Raw genomic sequence first — 22,743 nt, forward strand, 5'->3', positions numbered from 1 at the left:
TGTCAAGCACATTATGCTCTGTTTGGTTTTGTTAATGACTTTGTTCTGTACTGGAGCCTACTATTACTGTTATCTATTGAATCAAAGCATATTAAAATGTGCTTGAACAATTTTATCATTTCTTAATACTGTTTGTACTGGAAGAGAGAATGGGAGGGGGTCGTCAAAAATTTTACTGGTAAAAAAAGGGTCCCTTGGGAAAAAGGATGGGAACCACTGGTCTATAGAATAGGATAACAAGGGCACCGAATGAAGGCGGTCCCCGTTTTGCGGCGCTTTGGCGGCCGGTGTGTCCCCGGCGTAAGGTGTTTAAAGGACAAATGCACAGCAATGAGAAATGTTTTGCTTTTGGTTCTGCTAAAAAGACACAAGGGAGTGCTATAAGATAACCAAAACTGCCAAGTGTGCCTTCAAGTCATTTTAACAGGATGGTGGAAAGATGGTAATGACTCTATTTACACTGAAATCCACCATGTTTTCCTGAACAGCAAGTGTAGCTCCAGAAGAATGCAGACGCAGGAATGGGAGAAGATAAAGAGTTTACAGGAAGTAGATTGTTCATACTCAAATGTACTTATAATGTCAAGTCATTTGGGACGGCATGCAAAACCTTACCGTATTATTGTATTAGCATATCATCTATAAATACTTGTTAATAAACTTTCAGGCGTTGCTGACACTGTGTGCATTAATCATGTTAGCTATAATAGTGTGAGGCTTTCATGGCCCACATGCAGGATCAGTGTTCTCTGGTCTGACATACCTAGAAATGAAGTGGTCTTGTTATTGTGAAGCTGTTGCTAGGCTACCACGACTGTGTGGCTCTGTGCTGCACCCACAGCTGTGTGAAACAAGAACAGGCCACTTAATATTTGTAACAATGATGAATTAGTCTTCAGCTGGTATTGATTGAAAAAATATCAATAACATTTCCACCATTAATTTCGTATCTTGAGAATTTTGTGGAAAAGGACATTCCACTGAGATGAGCCCCAAAACTGATGGATTTAGAAAAACACCAGCTGTTGATGACCGATCAGGGTATCTTAGATCTAGAAGAAAACTGTCTAGATGTGGAGGTGCTTTGTGTTGATAAAAACTGATTTTGCTTCACCACATCTCAGGGCTTAGGAAAAAGGCAGCAGGTGGTCACTTTCCCAGGTGTCCTGCCTTCAGCTGCGGCTCAAGGGTTTGAGCGCTGTGCTCTTTCGCTGCTACCTAATACCTGGGGTTTGAAATCACTCCCCTTGCAGTGATGCCAGTCATAGACGGGATGTGAGTGCTGCAGCCCACACAGCTTTGAAGTGCTCTGAGATTCAATCTCGCCCTAACAGACATGAGCTTCCCTTTAGATGGTAGACACAGACAGTTTAGACTGCTGGAGAAATGTGGTCTTCATTTGGGTGGCAAGGGGCCAAGGCTTTGCTGGAAATGGTCTGCCTCGTTAGACAATTCGTCTGCAAGGGGCTGGAAAATCTGCCCGGCTAACCAGTATCCCCTAATAAAGACAATGCATGAGGACAGAGGCAGGTCGAGTGTGTGTGTGTGTGTAGGATTGAGCACATCTCTGTGTATGTTTCTGTCAAAACCAGAGTTGGTGCAGCTCAACTTTTCCATTTCTGTTGGTTTTTTGACTTGCTTAAGAACCTGACCCCAAAAACCGTTTCGTGTTACATTACATTTCTATTGTTTCCATTTTCCTCACATGGAGCCACAGAAAAAGGGCGGCCATTTTTAAAAGGTTGACAGTGCCTTACTTTTAGAACCAAAATAGAAACCAGAACTGAACGTAGCTCTGTGGAGTGAAGACAGACGCTAGAGCTGTGATTTAGTCTCACAGTCGAGTTAAATTTTAACTACGTTATTTGCTTGATTTGACTTGAACATAACGGTGAAACGGGCTTGTCTGTGCATTTACTGCCTCGCCTGATTCTAGCAGCCATGATGTTTCCATGTATGGTGTTGAATTTGAAAAGTTTCTTCTCTTCTGAGACTTTTTGATTAGATCTTGATTTTCTTCTATTTTGAGTTGGTGAAACTCTTATAAGGCAGATAACAGATCAGAAGATGTAGCAACCAGTGGGGTGGAGGAAATGACAGTGCTGTGTAAAAAAAACTGGTTTCATGTGACTCATAAAGTAAAATATCTGGTCCTTTTTGGTAGCACAAAGTTCACTTACCTCCATCTGGAATAAAAGAAGAGATGACCATTAGTTTTCTTTTCACCTATAGTGTAACGTTTGATCAAGTTATGATAACTTGTCTGATCAAACTGGCATCATTTTACCTAAAGATGGGCTGAATAAGAACAGAAAGTTAAGAAAAATGAATAAATACCAACAGAAACACCGTAACAATTAATCGTCTCCTAATAAATCCTGATTCGGTTTCAGAACTATGTTTTTCAGCTATTTTGAAGCATATTTTTGTGTAAAGGGTAGAAATAATTACCTTCATTACTGTTGTGGATAGCTTTCTGAAAGGCCTCTGTTAGGAGAAATAGAGTTTATGCTCTACGCTAAAGGCTAGTCTGAGCACATAAGGTTTTACTGCCATTCCTAAAGAAGCTCCATTCTCCTACATTTCACTATATAAACCTTTTCTCTACTCTCAGTGATACACGTGACCCCCTATTCCCCTGGAAGTGCTACATTATGCTGCTATAGGGACTCTAAGTCTCCTCTGTTCCGGTCGGCTAATGGGTCCCTGGAAGAAAGAAAAAATGAATGCAAGTCAAACGGGGATAAAAGAGCTATTTAAAATTCTTATTCAGTATGACCAAATCAGTTGTCGATACGTCGCACATATGACGTCACCACAGAGACTCCTCTGCCCTAGCGTAGCTGCTACTTACCACTTGTTAAGATTTATGGTGGTTCTTTCCTCCTGCAGGAATGATTCAAAGTTCGCTTAAAGCCATTTTACCTCTGCTCTTCTCCATGCCTGGTTCGATGACGTCAGTTTGGTGATGCACATTTGTAGTCCTGGGCCTATTTTCACACAAAACCTAAAATTACTTTTGCTGCTGTTCGAAAGTAAGCGCTTTGTTGGCATCAAAATGCGTCTTAAAAAAATCACAGACAACGTATGTGAAATGCATGGAACATAACAGACGGGATTTGAAAATAATGTTTTCAGCCCCCCCCCCCCCCCCCCTGCATTCATTTTCGTCATTATTTTTCATTGGGCGGGGCTCGGGCCCCCTATTTTTATGTTAACAAGTAACTAAGTAGCTGAGTACAAGTTATTCTGTCATGTGATTGACTCCTTTGAAAAATTATGTCAGTTAGAAATTTTGGATAGTTGAAAGTCACTTTTAAGGTCTCAGTTACATTAGCTTTAGTATATTTTAAATAACTGTTTGCTTTTTTGGTGACCACGTATAATTCGACTTGGTGGGGCATACAGCTTTATTTAATGTAAATTGACAAATAACTCAAAATTTCACTTTTGTGGTTGACTGAAAAAACATTTTTGAATTATTATTTCTGATAGTGAAAATCTAGGGTTTGAAAATCCTGACAGATCCGTGTCACTTTGCCACTGAGTTTTCATGGACCATAGGACCCCTAAATATCTACTGTAAGAGATTAGTTGTCATTTTTGTAAAACTACCATATTTTAATTAGTTCTTAAAAGTAAGAATTTTTTTTTTAAGTTTGGATTTTTTTCTATGGGATGTTGATATTATTGGAAAATTTGGTGAAAATAAGTAGGCCTACTGTAAAAAATGTATGTACTGGTACTTCTAGTGTCATTCTATTGTGGAAGTATAGACAAAGCTAAAAATGGGCTTCAAAACAGGTTTCCAAATATTAAAGGGCATCTCCAACCAATATTTCTACTCATTGATCATCTTGGACCAGTGGTTCCCAGCCTGGAATCCATGATCCACCCAAGGAGATCCACACAAAATGTTGTTAGTTTCTCTAAACCTGGACCAGATTCTGCTACAGTGTTAGCTGAATATGTTAAACATATAGATACTGATGTGTAAAAGCATCATTTGATTAGTAAAAACTGTGTTTTTGTTTTCTTTCATAAATGTGAGAATGAAATTGTGTAAAAATGTAGAAAATGTTGAAATTGATCTTGCTTGACTGGGTGGATCTCTGGGTGCCCAGCACCCCTAAACCTCTGATGCTAGAATCACCCCGTCATGGACTCACCCATCTTGACTCACGACAGGGAAGGCAGTTGTTGTTTTTGCGTCCATGCAACAGCAGGTTACGGCTAGTAGAAGCTAACCGTTAGCATTTGCAACTCCACCACACAGCAGAACTCCTCTAGGCTTGTGTTATTTGTGGAGATAAAGCTTCACTGTTGCAGTGCAAACAGAGTCAGTGGTAGTCGTGTTGCTGTTATCCAATCAGAGGTGAGATGTCCCAGTATCACCAAATAAGACTCCAAATCCTGTCGTCTGAAGCTCAGCTGTGATTTGGCTTCTTTCTAGTTCCTGGAAATAGTGCACCAGTGTTTTTTGCCCCTTAGTACAAAGCATTCATTCCTACTAGAGACCACTGATAATGTATTGATTAAACGAGTTTTCCACACCTTCAAATATTTGGAAACTATTATTTCAATCAGGAAAGTTTCAGGATTCCCCTCCTTTATTCAAACTTTGCAGTCATTGACTAATTCGGCAGCTGCTTGGTTACCAGCTAAGATCCAATCTGACTGGTTTAGAGGATGACCCTATTAACTCGATGACTCACTCCGCTGGTATTCATAAACCGTTTTGATTTACAGCCCATCTTCTTGTTGAGGCTTTTACTAGATTATGTTGAATATGTATGTTTCTTCCTTAAGAATCTTCATCATTTTTGTTGTTTTTCTAAGCACAACCTCTAAGAGGACGAGTCTTCTCCGCCTGTTAAAACTTAATAACAGCGGCTATAAGTGGTCAACAGCTTCAGGGAAGCTTCTGGGGTTCATCTTGTGCCTTTTTTTCCACATAGATTGAAATTTTAGCATTTTGAGTATACGGTTTTATTATTAAATCCAGTATATAGAATGCATTGTGGGTGGTAAATATGAACCACGATGCATTATGAATCTTGACCTGACACCAGTGGCCCGCAGCTGAACCCCACAAAAGGTCCCGAGGCTATTGGAGGGCACATTTCACAGGGCAGGGTTTGTTTTCCAACTGGAGAGGAGTTTTTCAGTCAGGAGCCCTTTTTGAATTTTATCTTATTTTTTATTTTACACGGGGTCGTAACATTTCCTGTAGGCTGAAAACGAGTGAGTGTACAAATATAGTAAAAATAGTAGGCCAGACCTCTCTCTCTCTCTCGCTCTCTCTCTCCCTCTCTCTCTCCCTCTCTTTCTCTCTCTCTCTCTCTCCCTCTCTCTCTCCCTCTCTTTCTCTCCCTCTCTCTCTCCCTCTCTTTCTCTCTCTCTCTCTCTCTCTCTCTCTCTCTCTCTCTCTCTCTCTCTCTCTCTCACACACACACACACACACACACACACACACACACACACACACACACACACACACACACACACACACACACACACACACACACACACACACACACACACACACTGTAATTCATCACAGTTCAAATCGCTGCATTGCATAAGGAGAAAAAAGATGCAAGTATTTATAAACAAAGGGCTAAAATTCACCTTTTTTATATTTCTTGCTGCAGCTTTTTACTTTTTATTTTTTGGAGCTTTTCCAGCTCGAATTGTGAAATTCCTGGTACTTTCTGCCTATGACTCAGCCCCCCAAGAGCTCCATCACACGTAACCTGGGTGAAGTGGCATCAGAGCTACAATTGTACAATCACACAGGGACTGAAGGTTGGAGTTGGGAAGTCCAAGGGAAGGAATGATGCGAGCGCTTTGTTATCCAGTAAACACATCCCTGAATCTTGCAGGCAGATGGAGCAACCGTCAGCGTCTGCTTGGTGTTAAGTGAAAGACGTGTTGAGGGTTACGCCGAGCCACCAGCCTTGGCCCTACGAGGCCCATCGCTGAGAGACGTAGGGAGACGGTCAGGAAATTGAGCCCATATGATGTTTTTCCACAGTCACTGAAGAGATTTAGGAGAGATGCATGGGTAGCCAAGAGAGCTGCGTTTGAGTGGGAGTCATGGAAAACAGGAGGGAAAAGGGAGAGAGTGCAGCCCACGCTGAGGAGAGAAAAGAAAAGAGAGTAGAGGAGGCGTTGGTGAGAGATGCAGTCTTCACTCCTGTGTTTCATACGGTATCTCACTAATAACAGGAAGTAAAGGTCTGAATGAATGTAAGGAAAGTGGCTGCTCCTTTTTATATAAATGTCACAGCTTATAACTTCCTGACATCTTAATAATTTACTGTAATTATTCCTGAAGGTAAATATCTGCAGGAACAATTATCCAGGAACTTGGTTGCTTACGTTCCACTTTTTGGCCTGTGAGAGATGATTTCGCTGCTTCTTTCATGCACCTGGTGTTATTTGTTTGTTTTTCTCTCTACATGTGTCACAGGTTAATGCATTTTCTCATCTTGAAACAGCAAAACTCTAAATGTGATGCTTTTTTTCACCCTCACAGTCACCCAAAGTTCGGCCTTTTTCTGCAATGGATGGCCTCCCCTTCTTCCTCAGCAGAGTTAAACCTGAACCCCCAGAAGACCTTCTCGCTCACGACCTCCACTTCCACACGCAAACCGAGCCTGTGGACCTGTCCATCAACAAACCCCGCCCCCTATCTTCATCTGCAGCCACCACCAAAACATTATTATCATCCTCATCATCATCATCCCCACATAGATCCGCATTCTCTCCATCTTCTTTATCGTCATCATCCTCCTCCTCCTCCCCATCGGTAATCACCTCAGCCTCATCGGTTCTAACGCCAGGCCCCCTGGTTGCCCCTGGAAGCGGGGTGAGAGGTCAGCCGTATTTGCACATCCTGCAGTCTGTGCCGCCGCCTCCGTCCAGTCCTCTAAGCCTGCAGGGAGCAGGGAAGCTGGCCAGCCATGTTCACCGCATCCCAGTTGTGGTGCAGTCACTGCCGCTCATGTACACCGCCGCGGTGCGATCGCCCTCCAGCCTCAACAACGCTATCATGCTACCTCTGCTGGAAGACGCCAAAAGCCAGGGCAAAGGTGAGGCTGTTTTCTCCCGGTGTGCTACATATTCATAAGAATGGCTTTGTTCTTTAGAAATGTCTACTTAACCTTTTTGATTGTTTTCAGTTACTTTTCCCGTGGTCTTTATTATATGTCATTCTGCTTACACATAAAGTTAATAAATGATGTCATTTGAGCTGCCACTATAGGAGACTTACTAAGACTGTGAGAAAACATGCAGGTTTTCACTGAGTTTATCAACAAACTGCCACTTTTGACACATGTATACATTATATATATATATATATATATATATATATATATATATATATATATATATATATATATTTTTTTTTTTTTTTATGTAACCTTCTGTTATTAGCAGAGTCTTTGTGAATGTCAGCTTGTTGTTTTCAGGTCTAATTTCTCACAATCTAGTTTCATATTTTGCAACCCCTCCCAAAGTTGGCTCATATTTAACTTTGAAGAAAACGTTTTTAAATCTTATATCTGATTATAATCGGTCACTCTGAGTTTTTCATGCAGGTTCAATATGAAAATAGTCTCCTACAGCTATCTCCTGCATTAGCTTCTGATAGAAAACAGACAGTGAAATGTTAGGAGTGGAAAAACCCGACGGATCTACGTCACACTGTTACTTGACATTCACGGACTCACCCATCTAGACATGTGACCTTGAAAGCTGTTTAGCATCCAGGAAACAGCAGAGGACATCTCGAGTAGCCGAAGTTAATCATTACAGACCGTTAGCAACTTCACCACACAGCAAAACTCCTTCAAGCTTGTGTTATTTGTGGAGATGAAACACCAATGTTGCAAATTTGTGGAAGACGCATTTCTGTTAGCCAATCAGAGGCGAGATGTCTGCATATCAGGAAATAAGACTCCAAAACCTGTCATCTGAAAATACTTTCTCCTCCAGCTGACATCTACTTCCTGATTCAGGCACATCTGACTGACTTACAAAGCGTTTGTTTCCTATTAGAAAACCACTGCAAATATATTGATTAAAGGCATGAACCACAACTTTAATTTGCAACCTATTGCCAACAGTTGCAGCTCATGACATACTGGTTAGAGCATAAAGGACTGTGATTGTATTGTGTCCAAAGTGTGACTCAGGGAACATTTTTGGTCCTCGGAGTAAATTTGTGTGGCCATAATTACATTTCTGGAATGGTTGCATTTTGCCATTTCAGCAGACTTTTACAGACACTTCATCAGATTTTTACTAATATGCATATTTCAAGGTCTACTTTTGAGTAGTGCAAAAAAAAATCACTATAAAATAATTTTTGCATATTTGTAACCCATGAGGACTTTTAACGTGAGAATTTTAGCTCTTCTCTTTAAAGGGTTGGACACCACTGTATCAAAGGGACACATGCAGACAAACCAAAATGTTTAAAACCTCTTTCAGTATTCTTGCACCATGCAGTCGTTGATTCCAGAATGACCTTAACAGAGAACATGTTTGTGTTCACGGTTGTCTGCCTCTGTGCTAACCCTGAGATGGACTGGTGACATGTCCAAGGTAAACTCCTCCTCTTTCCCACTGACTTCTGGGATTGGCACCACCCACTACACAACCCTGAACAAGGGCATAAAGCAACGAAGAACTTGCTGCAATATTGATGTGACGACACATTGGATGTGCTTACAACGAGCTGTGTAGAATGGCTTATCAAACATTCTGTAGTCATATTACTCACTACGATGTGAAGAGTAGCCTAAAAGTTTGCACATTTAGAATGATGAAAATGGTGCTTTTTCATGCAGACCAGGTTCTTTGCTTCCATCCAGAAGCAGAGCAGCTTGGGTAGAGCGAGTGTTAAAGTTCCTCTGCCTTGAGTGTTATTGGTTTGCTTTGGGTGTGGTTTTATAGCTGGCCACTGAAAGAGAGCTTGCATAGGTGTTTCTGTCCAAGTCTGAGCCAAGCGCAGGGCAACTTTTGGTCGTAAACGAGGTCACTCCCTGCAGAACGGATAGACACATTTAGACTTGCACTCACACCCATGTACAGTACGTTCTGTACATACAACCAAACAACAAAGACGTGTAATTAGAGCATGTGCCTAGACAGACACTCGGCCGGCTGGGTGGGGTGGTCCTCAGAGATGGGTGTTTTAAATTCTCTTGAGGAGACTGAGAGAGAGAGAGAGAGAGGGAGAGAGAGAGAGAGAGAGATAGAGAGAGAGAGAGAGAGAGAGAGAGAGAGAGAGAGAGAGAGAGAGAGGAAAAAAACTTGCATAAGAGGGTGTGGATGTTGATGGATACTGAAGATGGGTGGAAACTAAACAAACATGCGTGCACACTTGCACAGTTCAACATCGGCTCAATCCAGCTCTAATAGCCCCGAGCACGAATGAAACAGGATCAGTGTTGGTTGCTGGGTGTGGTGGATGCAGTTTGTTACAATCACACCAACAAGTATGCAAGTAAATTATTTTCCTTGCAGATAATAAAATTAGCTTTCACATCCAATAGTTATGTAAAGAAATAAGACAATTCTCAAACTAAATCCCGTTTATTTTGTAAGAACTTTAATGTTCTTAAGTTTTCTACATAAACACACATCTGCTCTCTAGTGTTCACACACTAAAACACACTAAAACACACACAGGTTAGCCACCCTCTTTAAGAGAGGGTGGGTACCCTTTCTTTCAATGCTGTCTCCCTGTCCTCGGCAGGAGGTTGCCATGGAAACAGGGCTTGACTGGAAACAACAGGAGAGAAAGAAAGAAATCCGGTGCTCTGCCCACCTCTCCACCGCTCCTCCTTTGTGTCCGTCGTTCAAAACACCCCCTCCCCTTCCGGACGATGCATTTCGAACTAATTACGGGTTTTCGACTGGGCCGCTGACCACTCTGCATGTCTTCATCTACGACAACACTGGAGACCTTTAAAAGCAAGAGTCCAGCGGTGTTAGAGCATTATTTCTGTGCTTTCTCTCCCCTCTTCAGTAATAACACCATGTCTGCTCCCAACTCAAGACCGTTATTATGGACCATTATGACCACAGACTCAGCTGAGGGGGCTGAGGAGGTGAAGTCCTGATAGCTTATAAAAGCACTGCGCTGACTGTAGTCAGGGATGTTGCAAACCTCTGTGGGAGAGAGAACTGGATCTGCCTCAGAAAGTCATCATCACGTCGCTGTAACATTAGTGGAGAATCTTTCTCCTTTCTGTCGAACACGAAATGGCTCATGTGGTGGCTGTTCTGTAGATTTTAGCACCTTTTCCTTCACAAGTACTCTCCAGCAGGTCTATATTAATTCATTTATCTGATTTTTTATTTATCAGTTATTTCTTGAGTTTGCCTGTGTCCATGGAGACGGCAAAGACAGACTAACTGTGGATTTTGGCGTTGTATCTGTTGAGATGTCCAGGTGACAAGTTGTCACAACTTGTGGAGTGATGTAACTTTGTTGTGTGGCTAAAGAAAAAGCGGTCGATGGTGCAGTGGCAAGGTTTTACTTTGTTCTTTTTATTTCTTATGATAAACTTGCAAATGAAAAAAGTCAAGTAAAAGACAAATTGTGCATGCTAATTACTGGGAATCTCCGCTGAATTCATTGGATTCTTGCTGAGGAAACAGGTGCTCAGCTGAGTGGCAATCAGGCATGCACTTTCAAGTTGGATGCATTCAGTTTTTACACATGCACACACACCATAGCACATCCACTTAACGTTTCCACAACTGCAGCAGCCAAACAAGGTTCCACCCAGCTTCCTATCTCTATAGCTGCAGGCTAATAAAGATTATGCGTGTGTGTGTGTGTGTGTGTGTGTGTGTGTGTGTGTGTGTGTGTGTGTGTGTGTCCTTTTGCATGTTAGCCTTTTACAGTACTCTGAGAGTTTTCAGCCACTGGCTTTAGTGTCATGGTTCACTGATTTGTCCTCAAGTTTAGCACTGACAGCGCTTGACTGAAAATACCAAGACAGGAGGTGAAAAAAGTTAACAAGTGTTAAATGCTTCTGCAACAAATTAACCCTAAAGGATAATTAGATAAAAGAAAGATATTTTATTACAATTGGAGCCCCTTTCCAGGACATACAATGTGATATGCCTTATAAGTTTACAACTGCAGTGTCGTGTGTCTGATCCTCATGTCTGTGTGACATCCTGCAGCACACACGGAACCCAACGGCCTGTCGCCGAGGCAGATCAAAAGCGATAGCGATGACGACGACCTGCCAAACGTGACCCTGGACAGTGTTAATGAGACCGGCTCCACGGCGCTCTCTATAGCCCGTGCCGTACAAGAGTGAGTATCTTCATCTTTCCACACCAGAGACATCTCCTCACTCTCTTTTGTTATGAGAATGAATGTTTGGTTGAAAAGTGACCTTTTTATAAAAGGTATCTTTGATTCTGTTGTTTATGGCACACTTGTGGAGGGTCAAAAAAGAAAAGGCTGACCTTCCAAAGTAAGCTTTTGGCTGAAGCTTTGGCACAGCCGTTAAAGCGTGGCAGATTCTGACCCGAGTTCTAACGTGACCAGACATGCAGACTTGTTAAAGCCTGTACACCAACACAATCTTCGGCATGTTTACTATGATGCAAGGACCAGTGAAGGTGAGGAGGAAGTAGTGATGGGAATTCCAACTCTTTTAAGGGAACCGGTTCTTACAGCTCGGCTCACCAATGCCACTTACACACTAGCATCGGCTCTACTCCGCTCCGCCCGCCCCAGCCTGGCTGCACTCAATCCACACAGCCTTAGGAATTCGGACGTGATTGAGAACATAGGCAGTCTGTGGCCTGTGGTGTCATGAGCGCATTTCTGAGCACGTGGGCGAGGCAAAAGAGCGTGGAGAAGTCAACGGTTTCTCCATCATTAAACAAAAGCAGCCTGCACAGTGTTGCTTTTGGAGACTCAGCACTCTCGTGACTGTAATTTTGCATCCTAGCCTGCTGTGTTTGGCAGCATTTTGTGTGTGTGTGTGTGTGTGTGTGTGTGTGTGTGTGTGTGTGTGTGTGTGTGTGTGTGTGTGTGTGTGTGTGTGTGTGTGTGTGTGTGTGCCTACTCACAGCAGTGACAGACAGAGTAAAATGGCATAATTCAGAGGCTTGTTAATTCTACAGCATCCAGAATGTTAATAAATCACGCATGCGGGACTCCCCCACAGGCTGATTCTACCCGCCAATCGGAGGCTGCCCTTAAAGGTACACGTCGGCCCTGTTCGCCTTCAGGCAGACCGCCTCTGGAAGAGGGCTGAAAAAACATCCGGTTGTGCACAGGAAATGAGAAAACTCCCAACCTGGTCTAGGCGGAGCGGAGCCGATGCTGGTTTGTGTTAAATCAGCCGGCTCTTTCGGCTCTCAAACAGCTGCTCACCAAAAATGATACAAAACTGCGTTAACTGTATTACTAATACACAGTGTTGGGAAAGTTACTTAAAAAAGTAATTAGTTATAGTTACCAATTACTTTGTCAAAAAAGCAACTCAGTTACTAAATGAGTTATGAGATTATAAAAGTAACTAATTACCAAGAAAAATAACTACTTTGTTACTTTTTTCATTAAAGAATGCAAGAAAAATGGGTTAATTGAACTTACTTAATTTACTATAAATTACTACAATAGTGAAATATAAATGACTAATGACTGGAACATAATAAAATGTATGCCAAAGTGTTTTTTATAAACCTGAATAATTGTAATAAATAAGCACTTAACAGGATGGACTACTAACAGGAACATTACACTTACCTAGACTATTAAAAGGTCACTGTGTGATATTTAACAAGACCCCAATCAGCAAAAATTTAAAATTGCAAACAGAAACACCTGTAAAGGTTCTTGAGCCTTTAAATGGTCTCTCAGTCTAGTTAAATTACAGAAATGAATGTAATTTTGCACAGCATTTTAATTTTTCCAGCTTCACATAATTGTGTGTTTTTAGTAGCATTTCTGTTGCTGCTAATCTAGTAGTGGTTAAATAAATAAATAAATTAAATAATTTAAAATGACACTAGAAGAGGCACAAGCCTGATGGAGGGCTTAGCCTACATTTACTAACTTGGGTCAGACCCAAACACAGAAGAGCTGAAGCTGGGTGGTAAACACACACAGGTAGTTCTAATAACATCTGAGCTCCATGACGTCTGAGCCTGATGCATCAGTGTTACAGCGGGACTAAAGACATGATCAGAAACAGGTTACAGCTGGATGATCTAGGAAGGTAGAAGATCAGGACGTCTGAGCGGTGAACAGGTGAGCGGACCTTCAGGACGTCCCTCTGTCACGCTAAGAAGGGCACGGCTGCAGATCCACACCTGCAGCCGTAGATATTCATCACGTCTTCCTCGTTCTTCACGGGCTGTGATGCGCTTGGATGAAAACATCTACCTCTTTAGCTCCTGATCAGCTGATGACAGCTTCAACACACCACGCTGCTTAAAGCACGCATGTCCTTATCAGTAACAGAAACGACGTTTTTATAAAAGAAGACGGTAATTAATTAGTTTGCTCGTTACTGAAAGAAATATTTTTTTAGTAACGCGGTTATTTTAAATGGCGTTATTCCCATCACTGCTCTGTTGCGTCTACAGCATGCAGTGACTGAGACAGTGAGGGTCTCCGCCCGGCGCCCACCCGGTCAATCATCATCGTGTTTGTAAGTGCGTTACCGACTCCTCTCTCTCCCTGGCTGCAGCTGAAGTGTGGCGGTCAGAAAGCCTCACACTGCTGCTCAACGTTCGACAAGCACATAGTAACGCACAACCTTCCATCCCCAGTAACGGTAATAGCGTTGCAACAGTGGGAAAAGTAATTAATTCGATTATTCCGTTACCTAAAAAAAGAACGCCGTTAGTAACGCCGTTATTTTAAACAGTGTTATTCCCATCACTGCTAATACATTATACATTAAACCAACTTGTTTTATTCAACTTGAAGCAGAGTGCTACAAAAACACATTTTAAATGACAAACAAACTCCAAGTAAATTATTTATTAACCTTGAATCATTAAAGCCTGTTGGATACAATCACTTCTCTTTGCGTATTCCATACTCTGCCTTTGAATTGTCACTGTAGTTAAAATGACGGCTCTCGGTTGTGGGGCAGGTTCTACCGTTGTCTTTCAAATGATCTCCGCATGCTACTGGACAATGAATGTGACATACTCACCGCAACAGCCATCGGTAAATGAGGCGGTCTACAGTTGAAGAAGGAGAAAACACATCATTTTTCTAAAAAAATAAAGCACTTAAATACATCTATCTGCTCCTGATTCTAATGAAGCCCAAGTTCTAATAATCCAAAATTGATGTAAAAGCCGTTTCAAACGAGCTGTCGCCATCTTGTTTCACCATCCCACCCACCAGGCATATAGAGTGCCCTGATTGGCCCACAAAGCGGATAAAGCTCTGTGATTTGTTCACTAAGCAGATAGAGCACTATGATTGGCCCACCATGATGGACCAATCACAGCTCTTTATGTGTTTAAAACCCCTCTAGAGAGCTGTGATTGGCTAGCCAGAATGCTGTTAGGGGCTGCAGAGGTGCCAGTGGAGTGTTCCTAGACCAACTTTGCAAAGCAAGAATTTGGTCTAGTTCTGAGAGCTGTTTCGACACATCACTAGGAGGAATGCACCTTACAGCTGCTTGTCATCAAATCTAACACCTGCAAGGAAATTTCTAAATAATATTTCTGTTTTTATTCGGTGTTGGTGATCCCAAGTGTCTGAAAAAAATTGCATTTGCATTCAGTACTGGAGAGCTAACGGGTAATCCGAGTCATATTTATGTTTATGTTTATTTATTTAGCAGACACTTTTATCCAAAGCGACTTACAATTTATAACCTATAGGGCATGTTGTGATCTGTGGGGGAAACCGGAGTACCCGGAGGAAACCCACGCATGCATGGGGAGAACACGCAACTTCACGCAGAAAGGCTGCAGCCGAGTTTCGAACCTACGACCTTCGTGCCACTATGCTGCCGTCCATTTCAAAATGCCGTCCAAAACAAAATTTCACTAATAAAAAAATACGACATTTTTAAATAAACATTTATTCGGATATTTAGATTTTTATTCAAGAGCAATAATTTCATCAGCAGCAAATTGTAGCATTCCTGCGCATCTTGAGTCAAGTCCAGCTGGAATCTCTCATTGTTTCAGACAGAATATCAGTAAAATCCAGACTTCATGCACAGGTAAAGATTTTTAAAATCACATTTACATAAATCTTGGGAAACTGAAGTTGTTTACTTAAATCAGCATCTTGGGTCAGACACTAGCTTTCCAGTCCTAGATGTAAACTGTATATTTATTTTAACATCGGGGATTCAGAAAGCAGGCATTCAATATTTATTGTCTTATATCACTTTTAAACACACATACCCTTCAGAGTTGCCTAAATAAATCATGCAATCAAAAAGTAGAATCTTAAAGCCATACTTTTTCTTTTTTTTTAATCATTTTCTTTAGCCAGTATGTGCTAAAACGACCCTTGCAACTTCAGAGTGGCAGGCTGCCACCTGTTGGACCTGTTGGACTGGTGCTGGAGTCTGCTTCCAGCACGTTTCCTGCATGTTTTAGATCATGAGCACAGCTGATTTAATTTAGCAATGAACCGTTCCTGTAGACACCAATGAAGGCTGGGGAAACATTTCAGCCCTTAGATTATGAGTCGTAAAAAATGAACACACAGCAAGGAGACAGGTTTAGCGTTTGTTTTTGCTAAATAAACATGGGTGTGTGTGTGTGTGGGGGGGGGGGGGGGGGGGGGGGGGGGGCTGATAAAAGCAAGCAAAAACTACCAAATGGTTTCACTCACCAAAGCAAAGCTTTATTTATGTAACCAGATGAGTCGATTGAGAACTCAGTCTCATTCGCAACGATCTGGCCAAGAGGCAGAGGCTTTAAATATGGCCACTGTGGATTAATGTTTGTAGATTTTATTTTTGTAAACACTGCACCAGTGTGTTCACGTTAGGGGGACATTTAAGAAGAAGCATTGAAGCTACTTCTAAAGCTTGTATGAAATGAAAGTACCTGGGGATTTTGCATTGCTATGGTTATTTCTTTGATTTTCTATAAGTTAAGGATTAAAAAACCAAGATGTGTGGGAATCCAGGCCATTCAGAAATTATTTATTTATTTATTTATTTATTTTACTTTGGCTACTGTGATATTTCATGTTTAGGGAAAAACAAAACAAAATAAGGTGAAACTGCCTCAGATCCTTCTTTCTGTAGCTAAATGAATCATTTTGCTTGTGTTGATCATTTTAGTTAACCAGAAATAAAACGTTACTAGACTGGTATGCAAATGAGGAGAGCATGTTTCTTTTTTTCTAAGCTGTAAAAATTACAAACGTTTGCTTTCTTTTTACTATCGTTCTGTGTTTTGAAGTTCAAACATCCAGAGTTTTTAACAGAAACTTCCATGTAATGGGCTGTTTGTTAAACTGTTGGTCCTAATTGGGGTTGAGCCTTATGAATATTTGTGCTGTAACCATTTCATCTCTAAAACAAATGATTTCAGCTTAATATGTTTTTCTTCACAAACCAACTGGGAGCATACCGTAGGGCTTCCTTTAGTGCACTCTGGTTTGGTATACTCTTGCACATTTGGATGCATCTGCGTGGGTTGTACATCTATATGCCTGTGTGCATATGGCTCAGACATACTTTCTGCCCGGTTCAGCCTGCAGACATCAGCTCCTGTGGTGCCAGTCCATCTGTGTTGAAGTGAATAGACTTCCTCTCCAGTTGATGACAGCTTATAATATTCTGATCAGAAGCAGGAAGTCAGACAGAGAGGAAAAAATGGACTCAGCTTTGCCCTTCTTCACAGCTGCCCATAGACCCAGAGCCATCAGACAAACTGCTTGAATGCCCAGAAACAAGAGACTCATCTAGAACCAGCTTCTGCTTAGTTAACAAGAGTTAAAAGTGCAAGAAATGTGGAACAATCTTAGGAAGTGTTAGTAACCAAAATGTTAAATAAATAAGGATGCACTGTGAAAAAGAGGTGACTAAAAATATTTCATGATAGTCCCACAACTGTCACGATTGGTTTTCAATTATGTCACATGACCCACTTGACCTGTAGCTAGTCGCCAACAGTAGCAGCTGGCAGGAGACTGCATTAGAGATTGAGTTTCCAAAATGTGCTGACATCTTTTACAGGCTTCTCAACGTCTTTACATTATTTCTGGGCTTTGCTTGCAGACTGTTGAATCCTTTTCAGTTTTTTCTAAATTTAGTTTTCTGCAACACAAGTGCTACTAATCCTAACCCGGTCATCACAAACCTTTAGCAAATACATCATTGGTCCAAAGTGACCTTGCTAAGCCACTCTATTAAGTATCATATGTGAAAATTCAGAGATTGCTCACCAACATTTACATTCTTCTGGCATCTTTTCTCTCCAGTTAAGCGGCACTTGTTGCAGCGCAGTGAGCTGCTTTTTGGATGTTATTGATACCGTTTATGTAAATTCTGCTGTATAAAGCGGCATCATTAGCAAATCTGAGGGTAACGCAAATGCAGACTTGTTATTTCCTTCTGCTTACAGGGTGGGCTTTATGTAGAAGGCTTAACCTCATTAGTTTTTTGCTAATTAAACTAAACGGCTTGTTGTGTTGTCACCATACCACACGTGGAAAGGAATAGCTGCCTTTTTGCAACTTTTAGCAGATGAGGTAGAGTTTGCTACTTTTCTGGTTCACTCTCAGACTCACACGAGGATTCAGGTTTCAGTGCAGGTTATTGAAAGGGACAGGCTTGCCCCAGGGTGCCACACGTGGGCACCGGGTGGTCAGAGGACAACAGAGGTTGGCAGGATCCAACCTTTCACTACCCAAGCATTCACTATGGAGATAAATCACCTGCCAGGCGAACCCTGCCAGGGTCTGCCCACACACTCACTCCTCTGTGTGCAAAGTGCAGACTGTGTGGAAACTGTTCTCCTTCGTGCGCTGTGTTTGTGTGTGTGTGCGTGAAGTAAGTATGCATGTGTGTTTTTGCGGATTAATCCCTCGTGTCTGTGTGTGTGCATGTGTGTGTGTGCGTGTGTGTGTGTGCGTGCGGTGCTGTATGCATGCACGTGTTTCTGCGCAGTGGACAGAACAGCTGGCTCCAGGGGGAGGTCAGCCATTGTCAACAGGAACACAGACTCGCATGTTTGTCTGTGAAAAACAAAGCAGTCTGTAGTGTTCTTGAGTTACTTGCTGGTTTGGCTGCAGAGATGAAGAATGCACGTTGTGTATTGACACGCCACATGCACTCTGGGACATCTGCACTGCAACAGAAGCTGGCATCGCGGTCCGCTGTGTCATTCTGTTGCTCTCCTTTTGAGCGCCGAGTACGTTGCGAAGTGCAGAGAGTGGCTTCTTATAATTTGACAGCTTATTTACACACTCAGCCATCCGGAGAGTATTGGAGAAGTGTGAGGGTGGAGGATGGGAGTGCCTGCAGCTTCCAGTCCAGGTACCTATAAATAAATAAATGAGTGAAAGGAGAGAGTTGTGTGAGTGTATCATGCGCTTCTTGGGCAGCCTCCTCCATATTCATGCGTTTCCTTGGGGGCCGCCCAATTGGCTATTGTGGAAGAGCGCAGGTGAAGACTGAGGAAGAGAGAGAGGTGTGTGTTTTGGGAGGTGGGGGCTTATGCTGGAAGAGTTGGTCTTTACTGAAGCTTGACTGGTCCCCATGGACCCGGGAGCCACACAGCAGAGCAGGTGGAGGGCTGAGATGCGGGGTGGCATCCTCAGACAGGTACAGAAATGTCTAGTGGGCCAACTTCCAGCGTGCACACGGAGTCACACGCTCCTGCTTTCACAATAATTCCTCAGGACTGTTTGAGGAGCAGGTTGTGCTGAAAGCTGCCGCTGTGACCCCACTGCCCCCGACAAATCTGGAAAAAAAAACTGTTGTGTTTGCATTGTGAGAAAAGCCGGACACAGGTGGTACATTCACTCCCACTGCTACCAGTCCTTTTAAATGGCCTTATGCAGAGACGAAGAGGGGAAAAGAGGAAGCAGATGAACTAAAAAAAGGGTCAGCTCTGTTTGAAATCACTTTCAGCAGCACTTCCTATTTTTCTCGGTTGCTTTGAGTCACACAAAAGGACACATTCAGACTGTCATAATGCTGCACTGACACGGGGTTCAGAGCAGTGAGAGACTGCTTCTGGCTTTTCAAAATAAAACATGTTACAAAAGAACCATCACATAACTGGGGCTGTGAAAAAGTCTTAGGATATGTCCCTCTATTATCCGTCATTTTTAATAATCTGAGTTTTAAACAAATGTATGTGTGTGCATTTATTTGATGAACCACTAGATGTACTTTAATCAAACTTCCAAAAATTAATTTGGGCCTTTAACAATAAATTCAATTTTTGAACATCACATCGGTCAAAAATAAAATCTGCAGATCTGATTTTTTTTCTAATTCTTGTTAAGACTAGATCAGAATGTGTTTTAAATAAAATAAGTAGATGTCCAAACTTCTAATAGGATGGGAAATATAAGTTCTGCCTCATTAAATGAAGTAATTTATGAATCTGCTGCTTTGTTGAAAGAGTCTGTTGAACTTTGACCTTTCTATATTATGTCATAATTATGGAGTCAGCTCTTGGATGAAGTCAAAATGTAAACATCCCTCTCATCTGTTTGAAATATGAGTGATTCCACCTCTGCTTCACACACACATGCACACACGCATGCACACACACATGCACACATGCATGCACACACACATGCACACATGCATGCACACACGCATGAACACACGCATGCACACATGCATGCACACACATGCACACATACATGCACACACACACACACAAATCTGAATAGACTTGCATAAATTCCTTCTCTAGCTCTTCAGTTTTGACTTTTCGTTGCTCGTTGTGAGCTGAGATAAGGGAGGGGAGTAAAAGTTGTCTTCATATCTGACCCATCTGCTCATTTCCTGCACAGCTTCAGCTTGGAAGTGAGCCAAAAGTAACAGGTGATCTGTAATCCTGCGTTATTTTTTTTTCCTTACTGTATTTGTGTCTGCATGAGTTCAGCGCCGTGCGTCTCTTTGATTGTTCGGAGCGCTCTGTACTTGAGTCTGCGTTTGACAGCTAACACTCTGGTGAAAGACAGACACAGGAAGTGGGTTGTGTGTGGTGGAGACAGTTCACAGGAGGGCCTGTCTGGCAGCCTCTGCTCCTCTTTCAAATCCCTTTAACATGATCAGAGCTGGGCCTCCCCCTCCCCTCCTCCCTCCTCTCACCCCGCTCTCACCCTTCTTACCTGCTTCTCAGTAACTGCTACATGAACTCCACCGCAGCTCAGAGCAGCCTGATGAATATATTTCTAGAGATAGCTCTCCTCCCCCTTAAGTAAACAGAGAATCTCTTGATTCTCTCCCACCACCGTGTCTGCCCTCTAATGCCAGTGTGTGTGTGTGTGTGTGTGTGTGTGTGTGTGTGTGTGTGTGTGTGTGTGTGTGTGTGTGTGTTGGAGTCATGTGTTTATCGTTGCGTGAAAGGTGCTCCCTGTTCTGCACTCTCTCTCTACTGAGACATGAAGTTCATGTCCCCGATCACAGCTGATGTGTGTGTCGGTGGAGTTTTACAGTCAAATGCAGGAAAGAACCTGCAGGTTTAACTCAAACAAAAAACTTTTATTGTCAAAATGAGAAAATATTCTAAAGAAAATGCTGTTCTCAAATCTGTGGATGGCAAAAACTGGAAAAATTTGGCGAAAACTCTCTGGCCTCAGCTGTTCCTTTCCAGCACACTATTGCAGGGTTATGCTGCCACCTGCTGGCAACACACAAGTCTGCATGTCTGATTACAGGGATTTCTGCTGCTTCATGTATTTGATAAATTGTGTGGGGGCAAAAAAAAAAATCAAGCTAACTTGAATTGCACACTCCTAAAATGGGCTTTTGGTAACAATAAATGAGTAACATTGATTAAAAATGCTTATTCAACTATGTAAAATCATATAAAACATACAAATAATATTAAAAATGACAACATAAAAGAGTGGAAATTATTCATGAAAACACAGCTGGCCCGTTTTAAAGTTAGTTCACTTTATTTTGAACATTTTTTTTACCAGGTTATTAATATCTAATGATGGCTAACTTGTCTTTATGTGGCTAAATGATCCCGCTGTCTTAAAACAGCTAAAGTTAACCCTCCACATTAAACATCTGTTATTGCTAGAGTGAGTCGGTGATGGTGAGTTTTATTGATGCTTGTTAATGATCAAATGAACAAATATCCAAAGAAAGCAAACACAATTTTGGACTCCAAACACGTTGATCTTCAACTTGATGGATTCTGATCACCTTGTGCTAATAATTTAGAATTTTCAACAAAATCCTTAATAGTCTTTGGATTTTGTGATGAATTAAACTCAAGAGGAGATCCTCAAAAATGCAGAGTCTAACAGCCTCTGGGAAGAAGGCGGGGCCTAAGGATGCTCAGTGACCTGCCTGAAGGAAGGAGGGTGAATGGGCTGGATGGGTCACATCCATCCATCTTTGCTCTGGTTATACATGTCATTTTGAGAAGCAAGGCTGTTATTGGGTATTTTCTTAGCAGACCAAACCTTTCTCAGTCTTTAGAAAGATAAACACGATCAGCATTTCCCCAAATATCACCTCTAAATTACAAAACAGTACACACTGACCTGTTGAATGTATTAGAAACGTTGTTCCTGGTCACCTACGCGACCTTCAGCCTCTTCCCTTTGAATAATGATTAATTAGTTTATAATCTGGGACTTTGGAACGCAGTGATGTGTGTTGTGAGGTTGTGGTCATCAGAAAGTTATAATCCTTTAACAGTTCTATAGTTCTGTGTTCCGTTCTTCCTACAGCTCCATGTCCCCGTTCAGTATTGACAGCATACGTCGCCCCCGGAGGTCAGAGTCACCGGATTCAAAAAAGAGGAGAATCCACAGATGTGACTTCGAGGGCTGCAATAAAGTGTACACCAAAAGCTCCCATTTAAAAGCACACCGGAGGACGCACACAGGTCAGTGCCTCTGCTTATACTCCGTCACCTCATCTATCTGGAAGCCTGACTTCTGTTTTACCATCAGAATCTTGTAGTTTTGCTCGTGAGAGCCAGAACTCAATCTGCAAATACGCAACTTAGGTAATAAAATTAGACCCTCGTGAATGGCTAATAAATAGTTTATACAAGTGTTATTAATTATGCACAGCCTGTGCACAGCCTGGATTGATTACCAGAAAGCCTATGACTTCAAGAGCAAATTGCAGGTATTTTTTTTCTAATTCATATAAAAAATACTATTTGAAATGCTTATTGTGCATATTTGGTTTTAAAACAGCAGTTTTCTAGTTTAAAAAGTGTCCTTTCTCAGCAAAGCTTCTAAAAAGGCTCTTTTTTTCTAAATCTGAACCTCTGACGTAACTAAAAGGAGTTAGAAGCTAGGCGCTGCCTCAGCTCAGTGTGGGGAGTGGCTAGTTTTAGGGTAGAGAGGTCATGTTATCCAGTCAGTGTGTGTTTACTAGTTCTGGATTGTGTTCATGTTGATAAACTAGAGTGTATGAAGGCTGTACCAACTCCAGCCTGTCTGGACATCAAGTCCACGGGTTTCCGGATGAGAGAAACAATGCCTCTATCTCCGTGCCTGAGGGCGTTTCTGCAGCTGAAAGACGGACTTCT

The 22,743-nt window shown here is 42.0% G+C and overlaps 1 protein-coding gene across 5 annotated transcripts in view; it reads left to right on the forward strand.

Moving 5' to 3' along the window:
- Positions 1 to 22,743, forward strand: part of klf12b (Kruppel like factor 12b) — a 57,984-nt gene that overhangs the window by 30,406 nt on the left and 4,835 nt on the right. For 3 of the 5 annotated variants that reach the window (XM_015966000.3, XM_015965998.3, XM_015965999.3), the window contains exons 3-5: positions 6,542 to 7,097; positions 11,215 to 11,350; positions 21,905 to 22,086. In XM_015966000.3, coding sequence (XP_015821486.1) covers positions 6,542 to 7,097; positions 11,215 to 11,350; positions 21,905 to 22,086 — 874 coding nt within the window. The remainder of the gene's footprint in view (positions 1 to 6,541; positions 7,098 to 11,214; positions 11,351 to 21,904; positions 22,087 to 22,743) is intronic. The other 2 variants (XM_070544472.1, XM_015966001.3) reach the window with 1 other exon arrangement.

The sequence above is a fragment of the Nothobranchius furzeri genome, chromosome 14 (genome assembly GCF_043380555.1).
Source record: "Nothobranchius furzeri strain GRZ-AD chromosome 14, NfurGRZ-RIMD1, whole genome shotgun sequence".
Taxonomy (NCBI): Eukaryota; Metazoa; Chordata; class Actinopteri; order Cyprinodontiformes; family Nothobranchiidae; genus Nothobranchius; species Nothobranchius furzeri.